The following is a 27,933-nucleotide window of genomic DNA, read 5'->3' on the forward strand; positions in this document are numbered from 1 at the left end:
AGATATGAGACATCAATCTCTGTTAAATTCCAGTCAATAAAATATACAGGTTTAGGGTACACTAATTTCTACACTCACTATAATCACACAGTAATGTGCAAGTGATATTGAAGGTATAGTAAAGGTAAAGTGACGTTATAGTGACAGTACAGTAATGGTATAGTGATTTGTTGGAAACAAAGCCTCAAATCTCAGCTTTGGAGTGTGAGAGGACAAAACAAAGTACACTCCTGTGTATGTCTTGAAACCACTAACACACAATGTGAATTTGGGGAAAATCTGAGAAAGATGAATTTTTAGCCAAAAAAACACAAAGGCTAACCCCTTGGATTTTTTTGGGGTGAAAATTTTGACTTTCTTGGATCTTCTTCATATTCATACAGTTGGTTAATGAGATTGAACCGTAGACACGAGCGCAGGTTTGGTCTGAATATCACATTCCAAAGCTGAGATATGAGACATCAATCTCTGTTAAATTCCACTCAGTAAAATTTCTGCACTCAATATAAACTCACAGTAATGTTCTAGTGATGTTATAGAAATGTTATAGTAATGTTATAATGACCTTATAGTAATGTTACAGTAATGGCATGGTGATGTTATAATGATGTTATAGTGATGGTATAGTAATGTTATATTAATTTTATAATAATAGGATAGTAATGGTGTAATAGTTTGACTGAGAAAGTCAAATGTTTCACCCGAAAAAAACACAAAGGCTAACCCCTTGGATTTTTTTGACTTTCTTGCATCTTCTTCATATTCATACAGTTGGTTAATAAGTTGAACCGTAGACACGAGCGCAAGTTTGGTCTGAGATATGAGACATCAACTTCTGTTATATTTCAGTCAATAAAATATACAGGTTTAGGGTACACTAATTTCTACACTCACTATAATCACAGTAATGTGCTAGTGATGTGATAGAAATGTTATAGTAATGTTATATTAACGGCATCTAATGTTATAGTAATGGTATAGTGGTGCTATAGTAATGGTAGATGATGTTATAGTAATATGATAATGTAGTAATTTTATAGAAATGTACTAATGTTATAGTAATGTTGAAATAATGTTATATTCATGTTACTGTAATATACTAATGTTATCAGCATATTATAGTAATGTTACAGTAATGTTGTACTAATGTTATAGGAATAGTATTGCAATGCCATTGCAACATTATGGTCATGTATGTATATAGTAATGCAAGTCACAAAATCTCTAATGTAAAACCAAACCCACAACCAAACCTTAATATACTTGCATCAGGTGACGTTGTTTTTAAATAAACGCTATAGTAAAATAGCAGTGATAGCGTATGTAGCATATTCACACGTTTAAGTTCAAAGCAGAACTTTATTATCATCCACATCACTTCCAGCTTTCTGATGCAGTTCCATATTTTTATTGTTGGAGTTTAACATATAAAGACAATTACATTATTTAAAAGTAATAATAGTTTATTTTCAAAGGATACACATGAAAACTCAAACTATTGTACAAGTAGTAAAGAGTAGTCATAAAGAATTGCTGACATTAAAATGAGAAATAAAAGACACAATGGCACATAAAATATAAATATAAATAAAAAAATATAAAAAACAAGCATGACTGTATGTAATCACAGCATTTTTAAAGTTCACTCTGAATGAAACTGTGATGTGCAGACCTCAGGATGAGTGCACACATGCGTGCTTTGCTCATGCATGACCTGATTTTCTCATATATAGAATTTACTGCCTTCAGATTCTGTGGTGTCTACGTTTGCCACCAACTTCCTCCTGAACGAAAGAGCGTTTTCAACAGAGCTGCGTTCGCTCGCCTTAAACGTTCGCACCTCTTCTTTAACGCAGCTCCACTCGAACCTGTGACTTGAGGAAAGCCAAGAGGAATGAACAGATAGAGGACAGGGGTTAGTTAGGAAAATACCAAGAAGAAGAAGCGATAGACAGTGGGGGAGTGAGCAGACAAGAGGCAACTTGTTGGGTGGTAGAAAAAAAAACAAGAAGACTGAAAGGAAGGAGGAAGTGAGGGAGACAGAATGACAGAGGCTACGATGAGGGGCTAAAAATATGTACACTTATAAAAAGTGTACAAGGTGTGTAAGCGCGTGTGTGTGTGTGTGTGTGTGTGTGTGTGTGTGTGTGTGTGTGTGGTTAGATAGAGAGTGACATTTTCCTGATCAGTAAATATGTCTCTGAAGCTGCCTCGCAACTGGGACCTCACTAATCTCCGGGGTGAAACTACCAAAATAGGTGAGTGTGTGTGTGTGGGCATGTGTGAGTGTGTGTTTGTGTGTGTGGGTATTTGTGTGTGTGCAGGTCAGACCACCCACACCATTCAGGTGTCATTTGTCCTACTGAAATAGTCATGCTTAGTACCAGTACTTTCTACAGCAGAATGCATTAGTGTAACGCAACATTGTGTGTCTGTGTGTGTGTGTGTGTGTGTGTGTGTTTGTATGATATTATCGACATCCTTTGTTCTTAAACCTTCTGGAAACATAACCTTTGTTCAGAACGTACTATGTCACAGCGCTGTTGAATTGTGGATTCTGATTGGTCAGAAGGTGTTGATTAGTTTTCTAGAACAGCAGCTCTGAGAGTAGCGCAGGTTTATATTAACGCGCTCGTTCTGATACGTTATCTAATACGTTTCTATGAAACAACTGATTCACAGCGACTTGTACGGCGGATGCTTGCAAAATAAAAACGTTTGCGATCGTTTATATGGTGAAGAAAGTTTCTGTGAGGAGATGTTTATTTGACGGTTATAGAAGGAGTCTCCAGTGTCAACGCTTTCTAGCAGTCAGAGGTAAAGCTGTAACGTTAGGTTTTCCGACAGAACACAGGAGTTTCATATTTCATATTAAATATAACTATAAATGGACAAAAAGTATGAAGTGCCATTGCAATGACATTTTGTATGCGAGTTCTGTGGTGTAAGAGGAATAAAACACTTCAGGGACGTGCTGTTACAGGAAAACGATCAACGTCAGGGTGGTAACACTGACTCTGTGTCAGGATGCTTTACTTCCCTCTAACCTGCTTGTTTCTTAGCTCTAGATTTCAGCTGGACTTTAATTGGTTATTTGACTTATTTTTTTCTTACTAAAGCTTCACTTATAGCGTGCAGTATGTGTTTTAAAGAAGTGAACAGTGCATGGTGTTAGCACACACCCTCACACACACTCACACACACACACACACACACACACACACACACACATAGGCCTTTCTGATTTCCTCTGTATGTGGTTAGAACAGCAGGAAGCTGATGAAATGCTCGATAGTAGCAGAACAAACTGCTGTTCAGTGTCAGTTGAACTCACTCTGCTGTCAGTGTGTTTATTTCAGGACCTCCTTAAACACACGGTGGCACTTTACTGATTACACTTTACAGCCATCACACACCTGCACACTGCCACTAACGCCTTAATCACACGACTGCTTCATGATACGCTTCATGGAACACTGTGTGTTTTTAAGCAGTACTGAAGTAACGCAGAGTTTGTCTTCCAGCTCTTTCAGTCTGTCTAGTAAAAATACTAATGCTAGCAAAGTGAGTTAGGGTGTTAGGATGCTAGTGGAGGTGAGTTAGGGTGTTAGGATGCTAGTGGAGGTGAGTTAGGGTGTTAGGATGCTAGCGGAGGTGAGTTAGGGTGTTAGGATGCTAGCGGAGGTGAGTTAGGGTGTTAGGATGCTAGCGGAGGTGAGTTAGGGTGTTAGGATGCTAGCGGAGGTGAGTTAGGGTGTTAGGATGCTAGCGGAGGTGAGTTAGGGTGTTAGGATGCTAGCGGAGGTGAGTTAGGGTGTTAGGATGCTAGCGGAGGTGAGTTAGGGTGTTAGGATGCTAGTGGAGGTGAGTTAGGGTGTTAGGATGCTAGTGGAGGTGAGTTAGGGTGTTAGGATTCTAGCAGAGGTGAGTTAGGGTGTTAGGATTCTAGCAGAGGTGAGTTAGCGTGTTAGGATTCTAGTGAAGGTGAGTTAGGGTGTTAGGATTCTAGCGGAGGTGAGTTAGGGTGTTAGGATGGTAGTGGAGGTGAGTTAGGGTGTTAGGATGGTAGTGGAGGTGAGTTAGGGTGTTAGGATTCTAGCGGAGGTGAGTTAGGGTGTTAGGATGCTAGTGGAGGTGAGTTAGGGTGTTAGGATTCTAGTGGAGGTGAGTTAGGGTGTTAGGATGGTAGTGGAGGTGAGTTAGGGTGTTAGGATTCTAGTGGAGGTGAGTTAGGGTGTTAGGATGGTAGTGGAGGTGAGTTAGGGTGTTAGGATTCTAGTGACGGTGAGTTAGGGTGTTAGGATTCTAGTGACGGTGAGTTAGGGTGTTAGGATTCTAGCAGAGGTGGGTTAGGGTGTTAGGATTCTAGCAGAGGTGAGTTAGGGTGTTAGGATTCTAGTGGAGGTGAGTTAGGGTGTTAGGATTCTAGTGAAGGTGAGTTAGGGTGTTAGGATTCTAGTGAAGGTGAGTTAGGGTGTTAGGATACTAGTGGAGGTGAGTTAGGGTGTTAGGATTCTAGTGGAGGTGAGTTAGGGTGTTAGGATTCTAGCAGAGGTGGGTTAGGGTGTTAGAATGCTAGTGAAGGTGAGTTAGGGTGTTAGGATTCTAGTGAAGGTGAGTTAGGGTGTTAGGATTCTAGCAGAGGTGAGTTAGGGTGTTAGGATTCTAGCAGAGGTGAGTTAGGGTGTTAGGATTCTAGCGGAGGTGAGTTAGGGTGTTAGGATGGTAGTGGAGGTGAGTTAGGGTGTTAGGATTCTAGCGGAGGTGAGTTAGGGTGTTAGGATGCTAGTGGAGGTGAGTTAGGGTGTTAGGATTCTAGTGGAGGTGAGTTAGGGTGTTAGGATGGTAGTGGAGGTGAGTTAGGGTGTTAGGATTCTAGTGGAGGTGAGTTAGGGTGTTAGGATGGTAGTGGAGGTGAGTTAGGGTGTTAGGATTCTAGTGACGGTGAGTTAGGGTGTTAGGATTCTAGTGACGGTGAGTTAGGGTGTTAGGATTCTAGCAGAGGTGGGTTAGGGTGTTAGGATTCTAGCAGAGGTGAGTTAGGGTGTTAGGATTCTAGTGGAGGTGAGTTAGGGTGTTAGGATTCTAGTGAAGGTGAGTTAGGGTGTTAGGATTCTAGTGAAGGTGAGTTAGGGTGTTAGGATTCTAGTGGAGGTGAGTTAGGGTGTTAGGATTCTAGTGGAGGTGAGTTAGGGTGTTAGGATTCTAGCAGAGGTGGGTTAGGGTGTTAGAATGCTAGTGAAGGTGAGTTAGGGTGTTAGGATTCTAGTGAAGGTGAGTTAGGGTGTTAGGATTCTAGCAGAGGTGAGTTAGGGTGTTAGGATTCTAGCAGAGGTGAGTTAGGGTGTTAGGATTCTAGCGGAGGTGAGTTAGGGTGTTAGGATTCTAGTGGAGGTGAGTTAGGGTGTTAGGATTCTAGCGGAGGTGAGTTAGGGTGTTAGGATGGTAGTGGAGGTGAGTTAGGGTGTTAGGATTCTAGTGGAGGTGAGTTAGGGTGTTAGGATTCTAGTGGAGGTGAGTTAGGGTGTTAGGATTCTAGTGAAGGTGAGTTAGGGTGTTAGGATTCTAGTGAAGGTGAGTTAGGGTGTTAGGATTCTAGTGGAGGTGAGTTAGGGTGTTAGGATTCTAGTGGAGGTGAGTTAGGGTGTTAGAATGCTAGTGAAGGTGAGTTAGGGTGTTAAGCTGCTAGTGAAGGTGAGTTAGGGTGTTTGGGAGCTAGCAGAGGTGAGTTAGGGTGTTAGGATGGTAGTGGAGGTGAGTTAGGGTGTTAGGATGCTAGCGGAGGTGAGTTAGGGTGTTAGAATGCTAGTGAAGGTGAGTTAGGGTGTTAGAATGCTAGTGAAGGTGAGTTAGGGTGTTTGGGAGCTAGCAGAGGTGAGTTAGGGTGTTAGGATGGTAGCAGAGGTGAGTTAGGGTGTTAGGATGCTAGCGGAGGTGAGTTAGGGTGTTTGGATGCTAGCGGAGGTGAGTTAGGGTGTTAGAATGCTAGTGAAGGTGAGTTAGGGTGTTAGAATGCTAGTGAAGGTGAGTTAGGGTGTTTGGGAGCTAGCAGAGGTGAGTTAGGGTGTTAGGATGGTAGCAGAGGTGAGTTAGGGTGTTAGGATGCTAGCGGAGGTGAGTTAGGGTGTTTGGATGCTAGTGGAGGTGAGTTAGGGTGTTAGGATGGTAGTGGAGGTGAGTTAGGGTGTTAGGATGGTAGTGGAGGTGAGTTAGGGTGTTAGGATGCTAGCGGAGGTGAGTTAGGGTGTTTGGGAGCTAGCAGAGGTGAGTTAGGGTGTTAGGATGCTAGCGGAGGTGAGTTAGGGTGTTTGGGAGCTAGCAGAGGTGAGTTAGGGTGTTAGGATGGTAGTGGAGATGAGTTAGGGTGTTAGGATGCTAGCGGAGGTGAGTTAGGGTGTTTGGGAGCTAGCAGAGGTGAGTTAGGGTGTTAGAATGGTAGTGGAGGTGAGTTAGGGTGTTAGGATGGTAGTGGAGGTGAGTTAGGGAGTTTGGGAGCTAGCAGAGGTGAGTTAGGGTGTTAGAATGGTAGTGGAGGTGAGTTAGGGTGTTAGGATGGTAGTGGAGGTGAGTTAGGGTGTTTGGGAGCTAGCAGAGATGAGTTAGGGTGTTAGAATGGTAGTGGAGGTGAGTTAGGGTGTTAGAATGGTAGTGGAGGTGAGTTAGGGTGTTAGAATGGTAGTGGAGGTGAGTTAGGGTGTTAGGATGGTAGTGGAGGTGAGTTAGGGTGTTTGGGAGCTAGCAGAGGTGAGTTAGGGTGTTAGAATGGTAGTGGAGGTGAGTTAGGGTGTTAGGATGGTAGTGGAGGTGAGTTAGGGTGTTAGGATGGTAGTGGAGGTGAGTTAGGGTGTTAGGATGGTAGTGGAGGTGAGTTAGGGTGTTAGCGGAGGCGAGTTAGAGTGTTCAGGTGGTAATGGTGGTGAGTTAGGGTGCTAGGGAGCTAGCAGGAATGATGTAAGTAATGTCACTTGTCAATTTTTATATATTCATAAATATGTATTTCCAAAAACTTTTTTCTATTTACTTTCTCTCTCTCTCTCTCTCCCTCTCTTTCTCCCTCTCTTTCTCTCATTTTTTGAATTTTTTCGGGTTGCATCCTCACGGTTGTGTCCTCGCTGGGAAACGGCGCTGTGTGAGTGTGAAGGACGGATGTGGTGTATCAAACTGTGAAGTGAGAAGTTTCCACTCCACATGGCAGAATCTAAAGACAGTGCTGATACTGTTGTTAAGTGTTAGGTGTGGAGCTTTCGAGCACCATGACCTCTGTGGGGCTTGATGCAGCAATTTCCTGTTTATCTCCGTCTGCATCTGGCCTTCTCTCTAAACTCACAGGGTGTGTGTGTGTGTGTGTGTGTGTGTGTGTTTATTTAACTACAGAAGAGTAACGATGCTCAGTCATGGGTGGGTGGTATTCCCATTGCTGGTTCACCGAGTGCTCTTTCACTTTCATTTTATTTACTCTTGGGACGTTACATTCATAATCTACTTCCTGTGATGGTGTATAATTTTAACTAGTTTTTATTTCATTATTTTATAATAAAGCAGTTTATCTCACAGCCGTGTGATCCTTACAGTTCCAAGTGTACACGAGTAAGGATATGTTTTATGACCCGTCATGAGAACTGTCACAATAATTAATATTGAAAATCAGGAATGACGCTCCGAACAGCATTCAAGAAGTTTCATGAGACGTTGTCATAGTAACTACTGACGATAAGAATTATATATGACTGTAGCAATGATCGACAGTGGTAACATGACACGGCTACATCTTCACATGTAACAGTGTCTTGTGTTTATTACCATTAATTGCTATGACAACTGCCAGTTATGACAGCTTATGTCATGTGCTAATCAAGTTAGCATATGTTTCATAGCATATGTCATCATGACAAAACAAAAGTTATGATGTAAGTCAGCATGTGACATACGTTCTCATCACGGTTAGCCTCACGATTAGCCATAATAAAAACATTACACAGGTTCTGGATGTAAACTATTATGATGAACTCATGAGAGTGTATAACACCCACTGTGACGTCTTTGACAAGTCAGTCTTTTGAGTTCACCTCTGTAATGTCACCTCCGTAATGTCACATCTGTAATGTCACATCTGCAGCCTCACATCTGTAATGTCACATCCATAATGTCTCATCTGTAATGTCACATCTGTAATGTCACCTCCATAATGTCACATCTGTAATGTCACATCCATAATGTCTCATCTGTAATGTCACATCTGTAAGGTCACATCCGTAAGTCACCTCCATAATGTCACATCTGTAATGTCACATCTGCAGCCTCACATCCGTAATGTCACATCTGTAAAGTCACTTCCGTAATGTCACCTCCGTAATGTCACATCCGTAATGTCACATCTGTAAAGTCACATCTGCAATGTCACCTCCATAATGTCACATCCATACTCTCACATCTGTAAAGTCACCTCCGTAATGTCATCTCCGTAATGTCATCTCCGTAATGTCATATGTGTAAAGTCATAACCGTAATGTTACCTCCGTAATGTCACATCTGCAGCCTCACATCCGTAATGTCACATCTGTAAAGTCACAACCGTAATGTCACCTCCATAATGCCACATCCATAATCTCACATCTGCAATGTCACCTCCATAATGTCACATCCATAATCTCACATCTGTAAAGTCACCTCCGTAATGTCATCACCGTAATGTCATCTCCGTAATGTCACATCTGCAGCCTCACCTCTGTAATGTCACCTCTGTAATGTCACGTCTGCCACCTCAGATCCGTAATGTCACCTCCGTAATGTCACATCCGTAATGTCACATCCGTAATGTCACGTCTGCAGCCTCACATCCGTAATGTCATCTCTGTAATGTCACATCCGTAATGTCATCTCTGTAATGTCACATCCGTAATGTCATCTCTGTAATGTCACCTCCGTAATGTCGCCTCCGTAATGTCACATCCGTAATGTCACATCCGTAATGTCACGTCTGCAGCCTCACATCCGTAATGTCGCCTCCGTAATGTCACATCCGTAATGTCACCTCCGTAATGTCACATCCGTAATGTCACCTCCGTAATGTCACCTCTGTAATGTCACATCTGTAATGTCACATCTGTAAAGTCACCTCCGTAATGTCACCTCCGTAATGTCACCTCCGTAATGTCACGTCTGCAGCCTCACATCCGTACTGTCACCTCCGTAATGTGACATCCGTAATGTGACATCTGTAATGTCACCTCCGTAATGTCACCTCCGTAATGTCACATCCGTAATGTCACATCTGCAGCCTCACATCCGTAATGTCATCTCTGTAATGTCACATCTGTAATGTCACCTCCGTAATGTCACCTCCGTAATGTCACATCCGTAATGTCACATCTGCAGCCTCACATCCGTAATGTCATCTCTGTAATGTCACATCTGTAATGTCACCTCCGTAATGTTTCATCCATAATGCTGTTATATAAACTGTTATATATCTGTAATATATACACAAACATCTGACTTTTTAAAATGGTTCTTTGATTATTCTCTGAAATGCAAAGTGTCTCAGTGTTGTTTGAATTTTGCACCGTGGCCTTTGAGACACGCTCTCCCTCGACCGAGTGTACGTCTACATGTCCCTTTCCACTAATGTTTCTTTTCTCAACACCTACATCCTCACATCCCTTTGACTTTCCACTGACCCTCAGCTCCTCAGCCATCTCATTAATCACACAGTTTTAACAGAGTAGGCGTGTTGTTTTGAAACGACCTCTTTCAGGTTATGTAATATCTGTTGTGTTATTGTAGAACAATCATAGCCAGTTTACAGCAAGCTAAACAGGAAGCGTCTTGGGTCAGGCTGCTTCCTACATGGCCCACAGAGCTGTGGAGACTTTAGAGAAAAACCTACGGTTAACACCACTCTCTGCCTGTGGTGCACAGTTAGAGTGAGACTACCACACAACAGTGCCGAGCTTGAACAACATCTATCGGTTTGTTTTTTTCTTTCTTTAAATCAGCGAGGTCTAAAAGTGTGATACCTGGAGACGGAGGCGCTGGGTCAGGCCGCTCTGATATCAAGAGGTCGATGGAGAAACCTCTGAAGAAAGGCTGGCTGAAGAAGCAGAGGTCCATCGTGAAGAACTGGAAACCATGCTACTTTGTTCTGAGAGGAAACATCCTGACGTACCACAAAGACGACAGAGAGAGCGCCGTACAGGTGAGAAATTAAAGTGTTGGTCTTATATTACAGATTTCTCCTCACACTTCAATTCAATTTTATTTTATTTATATAGCACTTTTAACGATAGACACTGCCACAAAGCAGCTTTAGGGAAATCTGGATGTAGATTTAGATCTGTAATGAGATCTCTGTCTGGAGGCGACAGCAGGGAGGAAAAACTCCCTGAAAGCGCAGGATAGTTTTCATGATCACCTCAGCAGCTCTTATCCAGGTGAGATTGTGCTCTGAAGCAAGAGTGAGATATGTTTTTGGAAGTGCAAATATTTAAGGTGTCCATGTGGGACAATGCACAGCAGCAGAAGGTGAGCCATAATTGCAGAAACAATCAGAAGAAGTATCAGGATAAATCGAGCAGGTTCAGAGGCTGAGAGAAGCTGCAGAAATGTATATAGAGAGAATCTCTCTTCAAAAAGAGAGGAAAAGCACACATTATTAAGTGGTTTTAAAGGGTGTTGTGAGAGAGCGCAGGGTTTCCCTTTGCCCCCAAATGCAGAGGTGTCAATATTTATGGTTTAGCTACACCATTTGCAGTTTTTCACACCTTTCTTCAACGATGCACAAGGCACATGAAATGATGGTTTTCTCTCAGACCAAATGCAAATAAAAACAATGAGGGTGAAAGGAGACGGAACGTGAAAGAGGCACATGTTTATGTAGCGGTGAATTGACTTTCTCTAAATAAACTTCAACCTGTGATTTCATGAACCTCAGTCTTGTGAGACAATAGAAATCAAAAGTCGCATGTATTTCATTTGCCTGATTTTGAATCACCAGTCAGGAAAACAGCGTGATGTAAAACGCTTTAACACGGTCTTGACTGTATCCCGTGATCATTTCGTCTACATGCTACCAGAAATAACTGATCTGAGTGTGAGAAATTAATCGGTTAACTGTATGCAAAAATGTGCTTTTGGCTTTTATAAACGTATTTAAAAGTAATCTGTATCGACAGAAATAACAGCACAGTCATATATTTCAATATGTAGGCTACACTTCATCATTTTCATTAAGTCTTTATCTTAATCTTTATTAAGCGCTTTATCCTGGTCAGGGTCGCAGTGGATCCGGAGCTTATCCTAGGAGCACTGTGAATGAAGGAATACATCATGTATACGACGCCAGTCCATCGCAGGGCAGCACACACACACACACACACACACACACACACACACACACACACACCTAGGAGCAATTTAGAACATGTGAAACTCCGAACAGACATTAACCTGAGCTCAGGATTGAACCAGAGACTCTGGAGCAGTGCGGCGGCAGCGCTCTCCACTTTACCGCCATGCTGCCCTACAGAATTTACGTATTTATTTATTTATTTATTTATTTATTTATTTATTTTAAGATTATGAAGTATTTTGTGCTGCTGTTTGTCTAGACAAGTGAAGCTGATTGTTATGTTTTCAAATAATAGTAAATAAGTAATAAGTAAAATGTAGTAGAGAATAGTGTATGTAGTATATTGTATTTAATAATAATGATAATAAAGTATAGTATAAATAATAGTATAGTGCAGTAAATAATAGTATAATGTAATGTAATGTAATGTAGTAAATAATAACAGTAATGTAGTAAATAATAGTATAGCATTATGTAATGTGGTATTGTGTAGTAAATAATAAATAAAAATAACAGTAATGTAGTATAGTGTAGTAAATAATAGTATAGCATTATGTAATGTAATATTGTGTAGTAAATAATAGTATGTAATGTGGTAATGTGAGGTAATAGTAGCAGTAGTGTACATCACCTTGGGTTCACCTGCAGGTGATCGTGATCCTGCATGCCCTGCAGTGGCCACAAAGACCTCACCTCCAGAACACTGAGCCACTGGAGCCTTCAGACTACGTTTGTTTAGGGGGCTTGTCTTTCTCATTACATCACCTCAAACACGAGCATTACATCATTACAAACACGAGCGATTATAAAAAAACAAACCTGAGCCGAGCCTTGAAACGAAACAAAATTTTTAGATAGAGACGCTTGCTTACCTGCCCACTGAGCAACCTGAGGTTTCCCGACACTCATCCTCCACTTGTGTGTGAAGTGTTTTCTCTGTAGAGTTCTGGTGAACCGTAAGCTTGCTGTGGTGCTGTGGATTTAAGGATCAACCCCAGAAAATATTTAAAAACATAACAACATTACAGCAGCATCTGGTTTGATCCTGAGCTCAGGTTCCTGTCTGTTCCAGCACCACGCTGACCAGGACGCAGCACCTACTGAACATCGTGTACACATGGCCATGTCTGTGTCTAAAAAGATCAATGTCACTGTCTTTAAACAATGCAAAGCGTCTTTCCTGGTGTATATCAAAAAAGCTGAGTTAATGCGAGACCTAGGTCACATGCAGTGACGTCGCTATGAACTAAGTGTAAGACGGTGGCTTACTTTATTAACAAAACACATACCTGAGTGTGTGAAAAGGTTTCGAATAATCTGATTATCTAAACTTTTGAAAACTTTTGAAAAATGTATATTCCTCACTGCATTTTGGTTTCCCTACTTTTCCCAGAAACACTCCTTATTCCTTTTTGGGATCAGAAGTCTGCAAATATAGTGGATCAGCCAAGACATGCATGGATGAAGTTTCTATTTAAAAAAAAAAAAAAAACATAGCAAACTGGACCTTTATAATTTCTAACATACAATTCCACCTTCAAACACTTACCTGAGTCTGATGATAATGCAGAGTGACATCGTACTGTATCCTGAGGATGAATGTGATAGAGTTAGTTCTGTGACTTTATTTCCTTTTGTTCGTCTCTATAGATATCAGTGTGTCATACAGAGACAGAACCTGAACATGTGCGAAAGCTGATCGATGAGAGTGTGTTTATAAGTTTAAGTGTTAAGGCGTTTAGTTTGCAGAGCGAATGCATGGTTCTCAAAATGGAGTCTGTTAAGTTCTTTGGCACAGGGTTATTATAAAAAAATATTAATATTATTAGATTTATTAGTATGTTTGAATGATCATTTAATTTGAATTTAATCCAGAATTATTATTTATTCACATTTTAATAATTAAGAGGTTTTTAACGAATAGACAATATTTAATTAATAATAACAATAATTATACACACTTAGATAATGAGGCTAATATGTGAAAAGTTGGATCATGTTCTGAGGAGGTCTGTGGAATTTTGAATGAATTTATTCTTAATTAATTTAAAGTCCATGGTCGTGAAAAAATATCAAACATGTCAGCTCTCGAACATCTATTTCAGACAGTTTTGCTGATTGTGTCTGAATTTATATTCAGGGGACAATACCGCTGTGGGCCAGTCAAGTGAACGAGCTGCCGTCGAACGCAGATGACAAATTCATCTTCGAGATCATCCCACGTAAGCGTTTTTTTCCCTTCCCTCCTCTATTTCCTGTACTAGATCTATTACAGACCACTGACCTCATTTAGCTGTGTGCAATACACTCTTATACACTCAGGATCCTCTGAGAGTGTTAAAGCGTAAAGTCCACTGAGCTGTTCCTCACAGTAATGCACACTGAAATGTTTTTCCCCCTCCACTCCACTCCATTTTAGTCCTTTTCTCAGTAATGAGTTTATTTAGAGCCGGAAAAAAAAGGGAAGTTATATCTAAACGCTTTTATCCACTTACACATGATACAGAATGTAATCTGAACATAATTACAGGTTTAGGAACTTGATCAAAAGTCCAAAAGTAAGACTCAAACTCCCAACCTGTGGTCTACAAAATCAAATCATCCCAGAGTCTCATATACTTTACTACTTGTACACTGTCAATCAAAGGTTTATTCTGTAAAGATTTTTAGTTAAACATCAAGCGATGCTCTTTATAATTCTCTCTAATAAAAGAGAGAAAATCTAATTTAGTAATGGGTATAAGTGTATTAAAAAAGAATGTAGTTTTTATTTACTTATATGCAATGTACAGTACACGTAACAGAAAAAAGACAGATCATGATCACGTTAATTTGACTCTTAAAACAGAACATAGAGAATATTTACTAACAATTCAGTATTTATCTATAGGCTAAACTTTTTATCCTTTAAGTATAATAAACCTGATTAATATTTACCTAATATTGTTTAAGGCCATTTTGAGCCTTTTTGTCTCACTTCTGGCACTAACAGTGATTCAGTAAAGAATAAAACACTCTGTGTGCTGCTTGTTATAAGAAAATAATCAACAACAGGGTGGTGTGATGAAGCAGAGGTACAGTTACTACACAAACTTGATTATTTTCCAATAACAGTACATCCAGAAGTGTTGTATTCCTCTTATACCACAGCAATTTGCCAACGATTACAATGTTTTTATTAATTAAGTAACATCATGTTGCACTTTTTTTCAATTTATAGTTACGTTTAATGTTGCAGAACGTCCACGAGACAAGTTAGTTCCTGTCCTCACTTACATTATAGCAGCTGTAAACAGTCTTTCCTTCGCCAGCATCTATTTTTCTGTCTTAATAAGACAAAAAAAAAAGCAAAATGCAGACTTTCAGCTGTCCTTTACAAAGCCCTGACACTGGAGACTCCTTCCATAAATGTTAAATAAACGTCTCTTTACAGAGAACGTCATGCATCATATCAACAATTGCACATTTTCTTCAATCTGTTTATGTGGAGCGTCTGCTGTACACGTCCCTGTGAATGAGCTGTTACTATAGAAACTGTCTTTATAGTCAACGCTTAGATAATGTACGCTCTATTCCTGACTCCTGACGTGTGTTCTGTATGAAAAGTAGCACATAATATATTTATTCCTTATAGATATAGATATTAAATATGTATTATATGTAAACAGAAGTATTTTACATGTATTCACTTATTTAAAAAAAAGTCTGTGATTTTCTTTGCTTGTGATTTGGGGGACTGCCTTCTACGGTACGACTTTTATACATTTAGAGCGTATCTTACACCTGGGAAAGTAACTGTAACGTACGTTTAACATTTAATATAAGACAAAGGTCCTATCTTTGTGTCTTGTGAACACACTGCTTTGAAAAGTTTCATGTTTTTCTGTAATTTATAGTACAACATAAATTCATGTTCCCAGGTGAAAGATATGTATTAAATGCACAAAAGACCCAGTGAGAGACTCAGAAATGGGAAAATTGGTGCTTCTTATCTGAGAGTGTACAGTATGTACTATGGTATGCAGTTATATAGTATATACAATGTGTGTGTGTGTGTGTGTGTGTGTGTGTGTGTGTGTGTGTGTGTGTGTGTAGGAAGTAATGGGGATCGGGAGCATGATGGCTGTGTTCTCATGGCAAGTAGTCAGAGCGAGATGGAGGACTGGGTGCGACTGATCCGCCGGGCCATCGGAGCTCAGAGCAGCGGAGGTACTGCACACACACACACACACACACACACACACACACAGAGCTCTTCAGTTACCTGGCTCAGGTGTGCTCTCACCACCAGCACCTGCATTCACAGGAAACTTCTCAGGGTTAAATACAGGTGGAATCTTAAAAACAGTCGTGTTACTCATCCCTGGACTTTCATTCACAATCTGCTCACCCAGAACATCCTGTAAACACACCCAGCATGGTTCCACATCTACATCTGAATTCCTGTAAAGCTGCTTTCTATTGTTAAAAGCACTTTTTCTGTTCCTGTGCCATTACTGGCTCATACAAGCTTTATGCTAAACAACTTTTTTGGGGGCTTTCCTGTCTCGTGGATATCTGCCTGTGGAGAATTGTCTGACTTTAATGAATTCCCAGACCACACTACCCATGATTTTAACTCAAAAGTTTTAGCAGGTGATAAGTTCAGATGTCATGTCTCAAGTCTTAATGTGGATGGTGTTAGCTGTGTGTGTGTTTGAGATGTAAATGAGATTTTAACCTCACACAGCTAAATTAGAGGTAAATAAAATCAAATAATGTGGTTATAACAATCCTGTCTGTTTAAGGAAGGACTCCATGTCTCAAATACACTTCAATCCTGTATTTTAGGAAATCAGGTGATCACAGGGGCGTGATACTGTCTTCTTCCTCTGCACATGATATTTGGCTGTTCTGAAATTCATAATGAAAGCAGAGCATTGAAACAGCATTGCAGAAGTCTCTGTAACTGAAACAGTTGACGACGAGGACAGAGGTGAAGTGACCAGTGTTGGGTTTCAGTGTTAGGTTTCATATGAGCTCGTTCTGCCCTTCTGAGGATGTCGACACAAAGATGGCTGACTGAAAAAAACAATAATAGAAAAAAAAACCTCTCTGAAATGCTGACTTTACATATGCGAATGTCAATGAAAACCAATACACATGCTAACGAGGAGGTAACAAGTAACAGGGGAGACTACTATAGCAAGAAGAAGAGGAAGCTATGACCATATAAGGAAAACAGTGTGGGAACTAGGGACAGGATCAAGTCATATGTTACGTATCCTTCTTGGTCAATCAAAAATATTTGGAATACTGAAGCAGAGACGAAATAAACTTACTTGATGTTGAATCATTGTATTTGTCCTAATGAGATGATGTCATTTCCTGTGAATCATGCTACTCGAGGAGTTATTTTAATGATAACTTTTAAAGTGATTTCCTCAACAAAGAACAGAATAGTTATTCCAGGACACCAACATGGTATGGCCTAAGCAATAAAACACTCTGTTATAGGTGGTGTGATGAAGCAGAGTTGATTAGTTTCCTATAAGGGCACACCCCAAAGTGTTTTATTCCTCTTATACCACAGCAATTTTAATAAGAATGACACATACTATTACGTTTACATCTAACTTACATCTAACACCTAATTTACATGTTGTGGAACGTCCATATAACACATTAATTCCTGTTCTCACTTACCTTATAGCAGCTATAAACAGTCGTTCCCTCACCAGCCTCTCTTTTTTTTCTTGAAATTATTAAGACAAAAAAAAAACACATAACTTGTCGTGTTACCTTGAAACCGCAAAAAGTATAAACTCCTCTGTCCTTAAAGTTACAGCTTTACCTCCTACTGTTACAAAGCGCTGACACTGGAGACTCCTTCCATAAATGCAGAAAACTTCACCATATCAACGATTACGCACGTTTTTAATCTGTTTATGTGGCGCGTCTGGCGTGCACGTCCCTGTGATTGAGCTGTTACCATAGAAACGATAACATATCAGAACGAACGCATTAATATAAACTCACACTAGTGACGGAGCTGCTGTTATAGCAAATTAATCAACTCCTTCAGACCAATCACAATCCAGAACTCAACAGCGCTGTGGTTTAAATCAAATTAATGTCAGGAGTCCTAGGACTTTGTGTAAACAGGGTATGTCAGGATGAGACGCTCTATTCTGCACTTCTACATCTCGGTTTTGTTTTTGTTTTCAGTGTTTGGGAAGAGTCTGCCGGACATCATGGCCTACGAGAAGAAGCTCGGGCCTCGCTCTGTGCCCATGCTGGTGGAGAAGTGCGCCGACTTCATCAGGGAGCACGGCCTGGATGAGGAAGGCATCTTCCGTCTGCCGGGGCAGGAGAACCAGGTCAAACACTTCCGAGAGGCTTTCGATGCTGGAGAGAGACCTTCATTTCCTGGGTGAGTTAAAAAATTCTATAAAAGTTCTATGTAAAACCCTACAGCAAAGTGTTTTCCTATCAGAACCCCCTATTTTTTTTTTTTTTTTGGAAACTAAGAACCCTTAATCATCCAAGGATCCCTTGAAAAGCCCTTTTTCTAAGTGTGTATGTTTATTGTACACACTTTAAATTATTGTTAATTATTTTCTTCTTAGTACTTGTTAGCTACTTTGAGGTACTTGGTACATGAAAGGGTTTTTTAAGGGGTCTTTAAGGATCCAGTAAAAAGAGTTGTGCCTGGACTGTTTCTCACTGCTTCTTGTGATGCTACATACCTTTTAAGGTATAGAAAGTTCATTTCCTGGTTTGGAGATGAGAATGTAATTTTTGCTCTTCGTCAGTGAAAGGCTTTGATGCGTGAAAACCAGGAAATTAGCACTTTCTGTATTGCTAATGTTGTTCAAATCTGCTTTCTCCAGTGAACGACTGCAAATGCAAAAATTAAAATGCAGTTCAGGTGCATTCTAGATGAATTCGGTCTGTTTTCATGTCAGATAGATTTTCAGTGGGTTTCATCAATCCATCGTCCAAACTAATCAGATTTAAACCTTAAGGTTATAAAGAGGTTATAGCAGTTGTGTGTTTTAGGCTCATCTTAAAATACAGAAATCTTAAAAAAACTTAAAATACAGAGATAATGCAGCTGCCTAGAAAAATGTCCTGAGAAGCTGCTTAGAAATGTTCACAGGCTTAGGATGCAGCGAGTGTTAACCGGAGTGCCAGATGCAAAAGCAGGATTTTTTTTTTTCAGACAAACCTGCTACACATCAGATCTGTGGTTAAACCACATCCTGTCCTAAGTGAGGTGAAGCATCCACTATTATTGAGCACACACACACACACACACACCTATGCATTAGGGATGTAATGCAATGCCTCCCACTGTATCTGTATCAGTATCTCTTTTGTGCTCCAAATATTCATATCAATATCTGTATTCAGCTTTACACGTGAAGTACGTGTGGCCTACGAATTCTTTTTACTCAGATGTAGATGTGTGTATGTGTGTGTGTGTGTGTGTGTGTGTGTGAATTCTGGTTCCTCAACCTCAGCTACATCAGTCCAGTTCATAACTTTTCTCAGCTCTATCTCTCTAATCTCTAGTTCCCAAAATATAAACAAACTAGTCGCTTAGTTTAAAGCACCGTGACCCTGACCAGGCAGTTACTAAGGATGAATGAATGAATGCTGTAAATGCATTGCACAGTGCTGTACGCTCATGTTATTGTTAATGAACGTGCTCTCTGTTTGTCCTTCAAGGTCGTGCCCACACAAAACAAAAAACCTTGCACTTGTGTGACTTTTTTTGTTGCGTCTCGCAGAATCTTGTCACAACCAGATGCCCTGGGAATCTTCCTGGCAAACTTACATACTCCAATTCATATCTGTATCTGCACACATAAAACCCAATCCCAGATTAATTAATTATATGTGTGAAATGCAGCATTACTGCATTCAGGATCAGATAATAGAAACGTTATAGAGAATGAAAACTGAGAACAAACTTCACTTTTCATTGAAAGTAATCAAAAACACAAACTTAATCACTCTAAATTATTCCAACGTTATAATAAAATGTTATTTTAAAAAGTGCTGAACTGGTAAATAATCTTAATTTTTTTGAGTGTGATTCAAAGAAAGTGTAGCCTAAAACTAAACATTTCCTCAACAGGCTTAAATTTTGATCCAGAATTTTTATGTCACTTCCTGCGTGGCTAAGGAAGAGCTGACATTACATAGCCAGGTTTGCAATGATGAGGCGATGGCAGGAACATCGATGTAGAAAGTATTTCTTATGTAATTCTGAAATCGGTGCTGAAATAAAAAAAAAAAAAGAATACACACGTTTCTGGATAAATGCAGTGCTTGGGTTTATTTCTATCTAGACTTCCTGTAAGCAGAGTAGACTATTATATATAAAGAACTTTATTAAGTACTCCTTTCAAGTTAAGTGCTTTTAATACTTTTTACGGTTTCCAATGAAAAAAGGGGGCGTGGAACGCTGCAGCAGGAACATAAAAATAATGTTTCTGTTCCAACAAGCCAAAATAGGAAAAAAATTAGTTTCTCTTCCATCTTCAGGATAAGCCAAGTGAGAAAAAAACTCTGACCTTCTTCCTTATCCTCTCTGGCTGCAGTGACACAGATGTCCACACGGTGGCGTCTTTACTCAAGCTGTACCTGCGCGAGCTGCCCGAGCCGGTAGTGCCCTGGACTCAGTATCAGGACTTTCTGGACAGCAGCTTGACACTGGATGCCACGACAGCAATGGTGAGACGCAGACCGGCATCAGTGCCTCTGTCCCGTGTGATTATTTATCTATTAGTAATAAATTCCAGGTAACTGGAACTTCACTGGTTCAGAATTGCTGAAGGGTGACACTTTTTACATCACAAGTCAGTCTTAAATCATTGAAGGTAGACATTTAATTACCTGCATGACAGGAAATCTAAGACTAAGTGAAGGTAAATGGTTCTTAGACACGTCTGTGCGTCTGTTCAGTCTATCTTTATGATTCTGAACCCAGTTTGAACCAGGACAAACCTCTCATAATAGTGCACTACATTTTAAATTTAATTCAGTGAACACTTAATAGCGACCTATTTCCTCCACAGGGGAAGGAGAAACTGGAGAAACAGATCAGCCTGATTCCTAAAGTCAACTACAACCTCCTGAGTTATATATGCAGGTGAGCTCACACGCAAATGAGGCAGTAGAGCATGCGTGACTTTGTTTAAAATTTTTTTTAGACATTGCGTGGCAAAGAGTTCAGAACAATGACACTAAGGTGTGGCACCATCGCATTAGGAACAGGATGAAGTTGCTGTTGCTGTTTGTTCCTTTAATCCTTGAATGGGTAGTAACAAACGGCTAGCAGAGTGATGGATATTGTGGTTCCTTCAGGTTCCTGTTTGAGGTGCAGCAGCACTCGAAGGTGAATAAGATGAGTGTGGAGAACCTGGCCACGGTGATGGGGGTGAACCTGTTCAAACCGCAGGTGGAGGACGCGTTCAGCATGATGAAGGGTGAGGCGTTAGAGCAGCTCGGGGTCAACATGACACTTTATAATGATTCAAGCAGCTTACACGAGTGCTGATGATTGATATTAATACTACTACTACTATTACTACTACTACTACTAATAATAATAATAATAATAATAATGAGTTCCTGAGTGGTGCAACAGCAAAGCGTTCAGTGAGAGCAAAAGGACTGGCACCACTTCAGTCAGTGCGACACTAACTACTCATTTAATTGTTTCAGAAAAAGCATATGCTAGACTCCATCCTCCAGATCGCTGTCGTTTCCTGTCGTCTGTTTATTAGCACAACAATGCACACTGGCCTTACGTCATCATGTGCTATCAGACGCTGGATTGGAGCATTACGTGAATGATTAAATCATAAATAAGTATTGATATCAATCCATCCCTAATTTCAACCTTCAAATCTTTTTGACGTACACGATACATACGAAAACACTAAATGCACCTCATGAAGTTCCATGGTGTATTTCTCACACCGTATTATATTAATGTATATGTAATATATAATAATAAATAATAATATATAATATATTAATAAAAGATCAGTCAGAGCATTTCATTCCTACTGCAAGAGAAATCCAACATCATTCACACACCATCTGTTAACGTTAAAATAACTTTTTTGTTTGTTTTTTTTTACACTTACCACTTTATTTTTCCACAGCTGCTGTTTGGAAAGTACCTAGGTTAAACGTCCACTAAAAAAAAACATGTGAGAAGTATTACACCACAGTGTTGCTTCAAGGATAAAAGCAAGTAGAAAGGAAAGTCAGAAATATAAAAAGAACCCTTGTCCAAACTGCAAAAGTTATAGTGTGAAATAAGTACATGGTTTACTGGAATGTCAGAAATACATTTTAAACTTTAAATAAAAAAAAAAAAAGAACAGAAATTTAACACACTGAAATTTCATGAAAAATAATAATTATGTAGTCAGTTAAAAGCTCACTTATTACACTGTTATAGTTCTATTAAAAAATCTCTCATGGAGAAATGATCATGTTATTTAGATTTAAATATAATAAATAAATACAGCTATCTAGGTCAGTTTGTAATCTACCAGCTGCTTTCAGACTTTACGGCGCCATCTTATGGACATCAATATGCACCTTTTACCTTCTATGCTACACTATAAGCAGCACTCAGATGTCCTGATGTTCCTGATGTTTTACACCAATCTTTCTCAGTCCTGGTCCTGCAGAACCGCTGTGTTCTCCCCCGGCTTCTTCATTAGACGATGAGTTGAATAAGCTGAGGGAAAACATCAAAATGTCCAGGATTGAGAAACTGTAACAGTCTACATGTCTAATTATTTAGCAGTTACATTCATGCTGGGTTTTTTTTTTTGGATCAGATCTGAGATATTGCTTAAAGATACTGCACATACACTCTCACAGGGACCCCAATGATCCAGAAGGTGATGACGGTGATGATCAGGCACCATGAGCTGCTCTTCCCTGCCTCTAAAGACGCCGCTCCGTCTCCTGCTCCTGCCAAGAAGCTGAGGAGCAAAAAAGCAGCGATTCCACGCAATCTTGTGGGCTGGGAGTCTGCAGAGGTACAGGACTAGCTGAATTCTTCACTGTAAGGTCAACAGAAGAGACAAATTTATCTTTTAAAGGAATTAAACTAATCATAGTTTACTTTAGTACATTCTCTAGATGATGGATTTATTTCTTATCAGTATGCAGGAATGTATTTTTTTAATAAGTGGTACTGCCAACTGAAAAAGGGTACATGCATACACACGCACACCAAACCTCAAAAACAGAAAAACAATGCCGTCAAAAAAAAAAAAAACCACGCTTAAGGCACTTCCTGTCAGTAACCCAAATAATCTGCACCATCATGAATAACAATTAGATGTGAACAAGATAAAAATCAGATCATTTAATTATATTATTCCCAAGTTTTACTTCTAACCATTAAAAATGTTTATATTATTCTTTCTTCTTTCACTTTTGCTCAAACTGATGGCTAAATGAATTTACATCACAACGCTGTTTGAATTCTGGATTCTGATTGGTCGGAAGGTGTTGATTAATTTTCTAGAACAGCAGCTCTGATGGTAGCGCAGGTTTATATTAATGCGCTCGTTCTAATACGTTACTGTTTCTATAGTAACAGCTCATTCAGGGGGACTCGTACAGCGGACGCTCCACTGATAATAAATGGATTAAAAAAGTGTGTAATCATTGATGTGGTGAAGTTTTCTGTGAGGAGATATTTATTTAACATTTATGAAAGGAGTCTCCAGTGTCAGCACTTTGTAACAGTCGAAAACAGAAAAAGAGAGGCTGGTGAGGAAACAATGTCTTACAGCTCCTGAAAACGTAAATGAGAAAAAGAAATAATTTGCTTTGTGGACATTCCACACCATTAAATGTAACTATAAGCACATAAAACTTGTGATATGTTGTACTGTAATACATTAAAAATTGTAACTGTTGGTAAATTCATGTGGTATAAGAGGATTAAAACACTTCGGGATGTGCTGTTGCAGGAAAATAATCAACTTTGGAGTGGAGACAGTAACTCCATTTCATCACAACACACTGTTTTTCCGAACAAATCTCTTCTGTTGTTTATTGGTTTCACTTCCTCTTCCTCCACTAACCCTCTCCTCTGCTTTCTCAGTGTGAGATGTTATCCTTGTCCGAGTCCCCAGAAGAAGAGGAAGTGGACACGTTTGAGACTGAGGGGTCAGCATCAAAGGTCGCTCCTTCCTATTCGTCCTCTCCGTCTCCCGTTTCCCCATCTCCAGCAGACATAGGAAGCCCGAGGAAACGTACGCAGACTCTGCCCAGCATGGGTGCCCCCCCTGGGTTTAGAGCATCCCGAGAACCATCCTGGGAGCGCTGGAGCTATCTCCAGGAGACCTTGGATGAGAAGGAAGAGAAAACATTCTCTGAGGACATCTTCAAGATCTTGGACCTTCAGAAGGTGTCATTCTTTCCGGAAAAACAGAACAGCAATGGTAAAGATATAGGGAAGGATGCCACGCAGGAAAGGAGGAGTAGCAATGGTGCAGTTAAACCCACAGAACCTCCACAAGCGAAAGTGGAACCTCAGGCCAAGCCAAAAGAGAACTTGAAGCAGAGTTCACCATCTCTGAGCAGGGAGGAGATTGTGAAACAGCAGCCACAGAGTGTTACCCAGAAACAGGGGGACAACACGACTGACCAACAGCAACTCATCACCAGGTTTGATCTAATTCTTTAGGTTCATAGTTTAAAGGCTTCCTAATTCCAAACACACCTGACACAAAGCATGCAGGGTTTAATAATAGGTCTGTTGACACAGGAACCTTTACAGGAACCAAAGAACTTTCTCATGGCACGATCCCACCAGAGAAACCTGGCCTGATTTAAGGTTCTGGGCTGTAGCTCCAGGAAAAGTTTTACTTCCTGCTGCAGAGCTTGGAGTTTCTGCAAGCTTCATGGCATGACCAGTGCTCTTCCATGGCATTTAAAAACCTGCACAGGTGCTCCTACTGTACGATATCTAACAGCACAGGTGCTCCTACTGTATGATATTTAATGACACAGGTGCTCATACTGTACGATATCTAACAGCACAGGTGCTCCTACTGTATGATATTTAATGACACAGGTGCTCATACTGTACGATATCTAACAGCGCAGGTGCTCATACTGTACAATATCTAACAGCACAGGTGCTCCTACTGTACAATATCTAACAGAGCAGGTGCTCCTACTGTACAATATCTAACAGCACAGGTGCTCCTACTGTACAATATCTAACAGAGCAGGTGGTCCTACTGTACAATATCTAACAGCGCAGGTGCTCCTACTGTACGATATCTAACAGCGCAGGTGCTCCTACTGTACAATATCTAACAGCACAGGTGCTCCTACTGTACAATATCTAACAGAGCAGGTGCTCCTACTGTACAATATCTAACAGCGCAGGTGCTCCTACTGTACGATATCTAACAGCACAGGTGCTCCTACTGTATGATATTTAATGACACAGGTGCTCATACTGTACGATATCTAACAGAGCAGGTGCTCCTACTGTACAATATCTAACAGCGCAGGTGCTCCTACTGTACGATATCTAACAGCACAGGTGCTCCTACTGTATGATATTTAATGACACAGGTGCTCCTACTGTACAATATCTAACAGCGCAGGTGCTCCTACTGTACAATATCTAACAGCACAGGTGCTCCTACTGTACAATATCTAACAGCACAGGTGCTCCTACTGTACAATATCTAACAGCAGAGGTGCTCCTACTGTACGATATCTAACAGCGCAGGTGCTCCTACTGTACAATATCTAACAGCACAGGTGCTCATACTGTACAATATCTAACAGCACAGGTGCTCCTACTGTACGATATCTAACAGCACAGGTGCTCCTACTGTATGATATTTAATGACACAGGTGCTCCTACTGTACAATATCTAACAGCGCAGGTGCTCCTACTGTACAATATCTAACAGCGCAGGTGCTCCTACTGTACAATATCTAACAGATCAGGTGCTCCTACTGTACAATATCTAACAGCACAGGTGCTCCTACTGTACGATATCTAACAGTGCACATGCTCCTACTGTACAATATCTAACAGCACAGGTGCTCATACTGTACGATATCTAACAGCGCAGGTGCTCATACTGTACAATATCTAACAGCACAGGTGCTCATACTGTACAATATCTAACAGCACAGGTGCTCCTACTGTACAATATCTAACAGTGCACATGCTCCTACTGTACAATATCTAACAGCACAGGTGCTCCTACTGTACGATATCTAACAGCACAGGTGCTCATGCTGTACAATATCTAACAGCGCAGGTGCTCATACTGTACAATATCTAACAGCACAGGTGCTCATACTGTATGATATTTAATGACACAGGTGCTCATACTGTATGATATTTAATGACACAGGTGCTCATACTGTACGATATGTAATAGCACAGGTGCTCATACTGTATGATATTTAATGACACAGGTGCTCATACTATACGATGTCTAACAGCGCAGGTGCTCCTACTGTACAATATCTAACAGCACAGGTGCTCATACTGTACGATATCTAACAGCGCAGGTGCTCCTACTGTACAATATCTAACAGCACAGGTGCTCATACTGTATGATATTTAATGACACAGGTGCTCATACTGTACAATATCTAACAGCACAGGTGCTCCTACTGTACGATATCTAACAGCACAGGTGCTCATACTGTACGATGTCTAACAGCGCAGGTGCTCCTATTGTACGATATCTAACATCGCAGGTGCTCTTTCTGTACGATATCTAACAGCACAGGCGCTCATACTGTACGATATCTAACAGCACAGGTGCTCATACTGTATGATATCTAACAGTGCAGGTGCTCATGCTGTATGATATTTAATGACACAGGTGCTCATACTGTATGATATCTAACAGCACAGGTGCTCATACTGTACGATGTCTAACAGCGCAGGTGCTCCTACTGTACGATATCTAACAGCACAGGTGCTCCTACTGTATGATATCTAACAGCACAGGTGCTCATACTGTACGATGTCTAACATCGCAGGTGCTCTTTCTGTACGATATCTAACAGCACAGGTGCTCCTACTGTATGATATCTAACAGTGCAGGTGCTCCTACTGTATGATATTTAATGACACAGGCGCTCATACTGTATGATATGTAACAGCACAGGTGCTCCTACTGTACGATATCTAAGAGCACAGGCGCTCATACTGTACAATGTCTAACAGCACAGGTGCTCATACTGTATGATTTCTAACAGCGCAGGTGGAATATTTAATATTTAAAGATGCAGGTGCTCATACTGTATGATATTTAATGACACAGCTGCTCATACTGTACGATATCTAACAGCACAGGTGGAATATTTAATATTTAAAGATGCAGGTGCTCCTACTGTATGATATCTATTGATGTACAACACAGACACCCATCTAAAGTTTCATTCAAATCCACTAGTCACCTCAGTCTGAAAACGTGAACAAGCAGTCAGCACTCAGTTTGCGAAATTTTCTGTGAAAAATCTTTAAAAGCGGCTGTTGCTACTGATTAGTTAGTGTTACTTCCATCACCTGGGTGTTTTTTTTTTCCTGGATCCTCAGAATAGTACATGAGAAACCTTGATTATATCCATACAATAAATCTCAAACTGCTACACATGCTAACACCAACATTGTTCTTATATGTGTGTGTGTGTGTGTGTGCTTTTCAGTCTCCAGCAGAGGAACAAGGAGCTGAGCGCGACCGTCGCCGAGCTCCAGTCAGCGCTGGAGGCCGAGCGTCGCTGTAAAGCGGCTCTGGAGATTTTGTTACGTAATGCCGAGCGCAGCAGAGACGAAGCTCTGAGGCGCAATGAGGAGCTGGACCGAGAGATCCAGGCGTTCATTGGTAACGCCAAACCAAAGTGAACACACACTTGGACCAGGCTCAGGACTCCCACGTCAGGACAGATCTATGCAGTCAAATACGTCTGTCCAGTATGGGATTTCTATTGGGTTTACTAACCATCTGGCTATTTATTTCCAGAGGATATTTTAAATGCCTTATATTTAAACGTAGATTATGGACAATAATATATGAAATTATAGTATTTTTTCATTAGGTAATAAATATCGTATCCTCACAGCGAGATAACATTTTATCTTGCCTATCAGTAGATTAATTATCGGCTGGTACCGATAATAGGTGCCCAGGAAACAATGTTCACATTGTTTGCAAATGTTTTAACTTTTTCTCAACTGTTTGTTTTGAAGAAATTTCCATTTGCTACCAGACAACAGCACAAAAAGTTGAACAATGACAATTCTTGTTGTAATGAGACTGCTGGTGGTGAGAGACAATATTCATGGACTGTGTTACATTATAAAATTCGCTTTTTAAGCCGTGTGTTCCCAAAATACAACACAAGTTCTCTACAGTGTCTGTTGAATCAAATAGAGAATTATTATTGTTTTTGGATGTGCTGCAACCAGAAACTTTGTTCTTTAACCGCAGAATAAATTTCTTATAAAATTCAGTTCACTATGTGAATGATGTCATCATGTCATAAATCACAGATTCCCGATA

The 27,933-nt window shown here is 40.4% G+C and overlaps 1 protein-coding gene across 1 annotated transcript; it reads left to right on the plus strand.

The window, feature by feature from the left end:
• Nucleotides 1–1,751: 1,751 nt before the first annotated feature.
• Nucleotides 1,752–27,883, plus strand: arhgap25 (Rho GTPase activating protein 25). The gene is made up of 11 exons (XM_026931508.3): nucleotides 1,752–2,258; nucleotides 9,996–10,195; nucleotides 13,488–13,569; nucleotides 15,443–15,556; nucleotides 17,555–17,759; nucleotides 19,939–20,071; nucleotides 20,416–20,489; nucleotides 20,705–20,826; nucleotides 22,244–22,404; nucleotides 23,484–24,049; nucleotides 27,080–27,883. The coding sequence occupies exons 1-11, from the start codon at nucleotides 2,195–2,197 to the stop codon at nucleotides 27,273–27,275; spliced, it is 1,917 nt and encodes a 638-aa protein (XP_026787309.1). The 5' UTR covers nucleotides 1,752–2,194; the 3' UTR covers nucleotides 27,276–27,883.
• The last annotated feature ends 50 nt before the right edge of the window (nucleotides 27,884–27,933 follow it).

The sequence above is a fragment of the Pangasianodon hypophthalmus genome, chromosome 24 (assembly GCF_027358585.1).
Source record: "Pangasianodon hypophthalmus isolate fPanHyp1 chromosome 24, fPanHyp1.pri, whole genome shotgun sequence".
NCBI lineage: Eukaryota > Metazoa > Chordata > Actinopteri > Siluriformes > Pangasiidae > Pangasianodon > Pangasianodon hypophthalmus.

Excerpts from the sequence above, each read along its gene's own strand:
- arhgap25 (XM_026931508.3), top strand. The coding sequence starts at position 2,195 with ATGTCTCTGAAGCTGCCTCGCAACTGGGACCTCACTAATCTCCGGGGT. Across the intron at positions 10,196-13,487 it reads ACAGAGAGAGCGCCGTACAG|GGGACAATACCGCTGTGGGC; the intron begins GTGAGAAATTAA and ends ATTTATATTCAG. Across the intron at positions 22,405-23,483 it reads TGGGCTGGGAGTCTGCAGAG|TGTGAGATGTTATCCTTGTC; the intron begins GTACAGGACTAG and ends CTGCTTTCTCAG.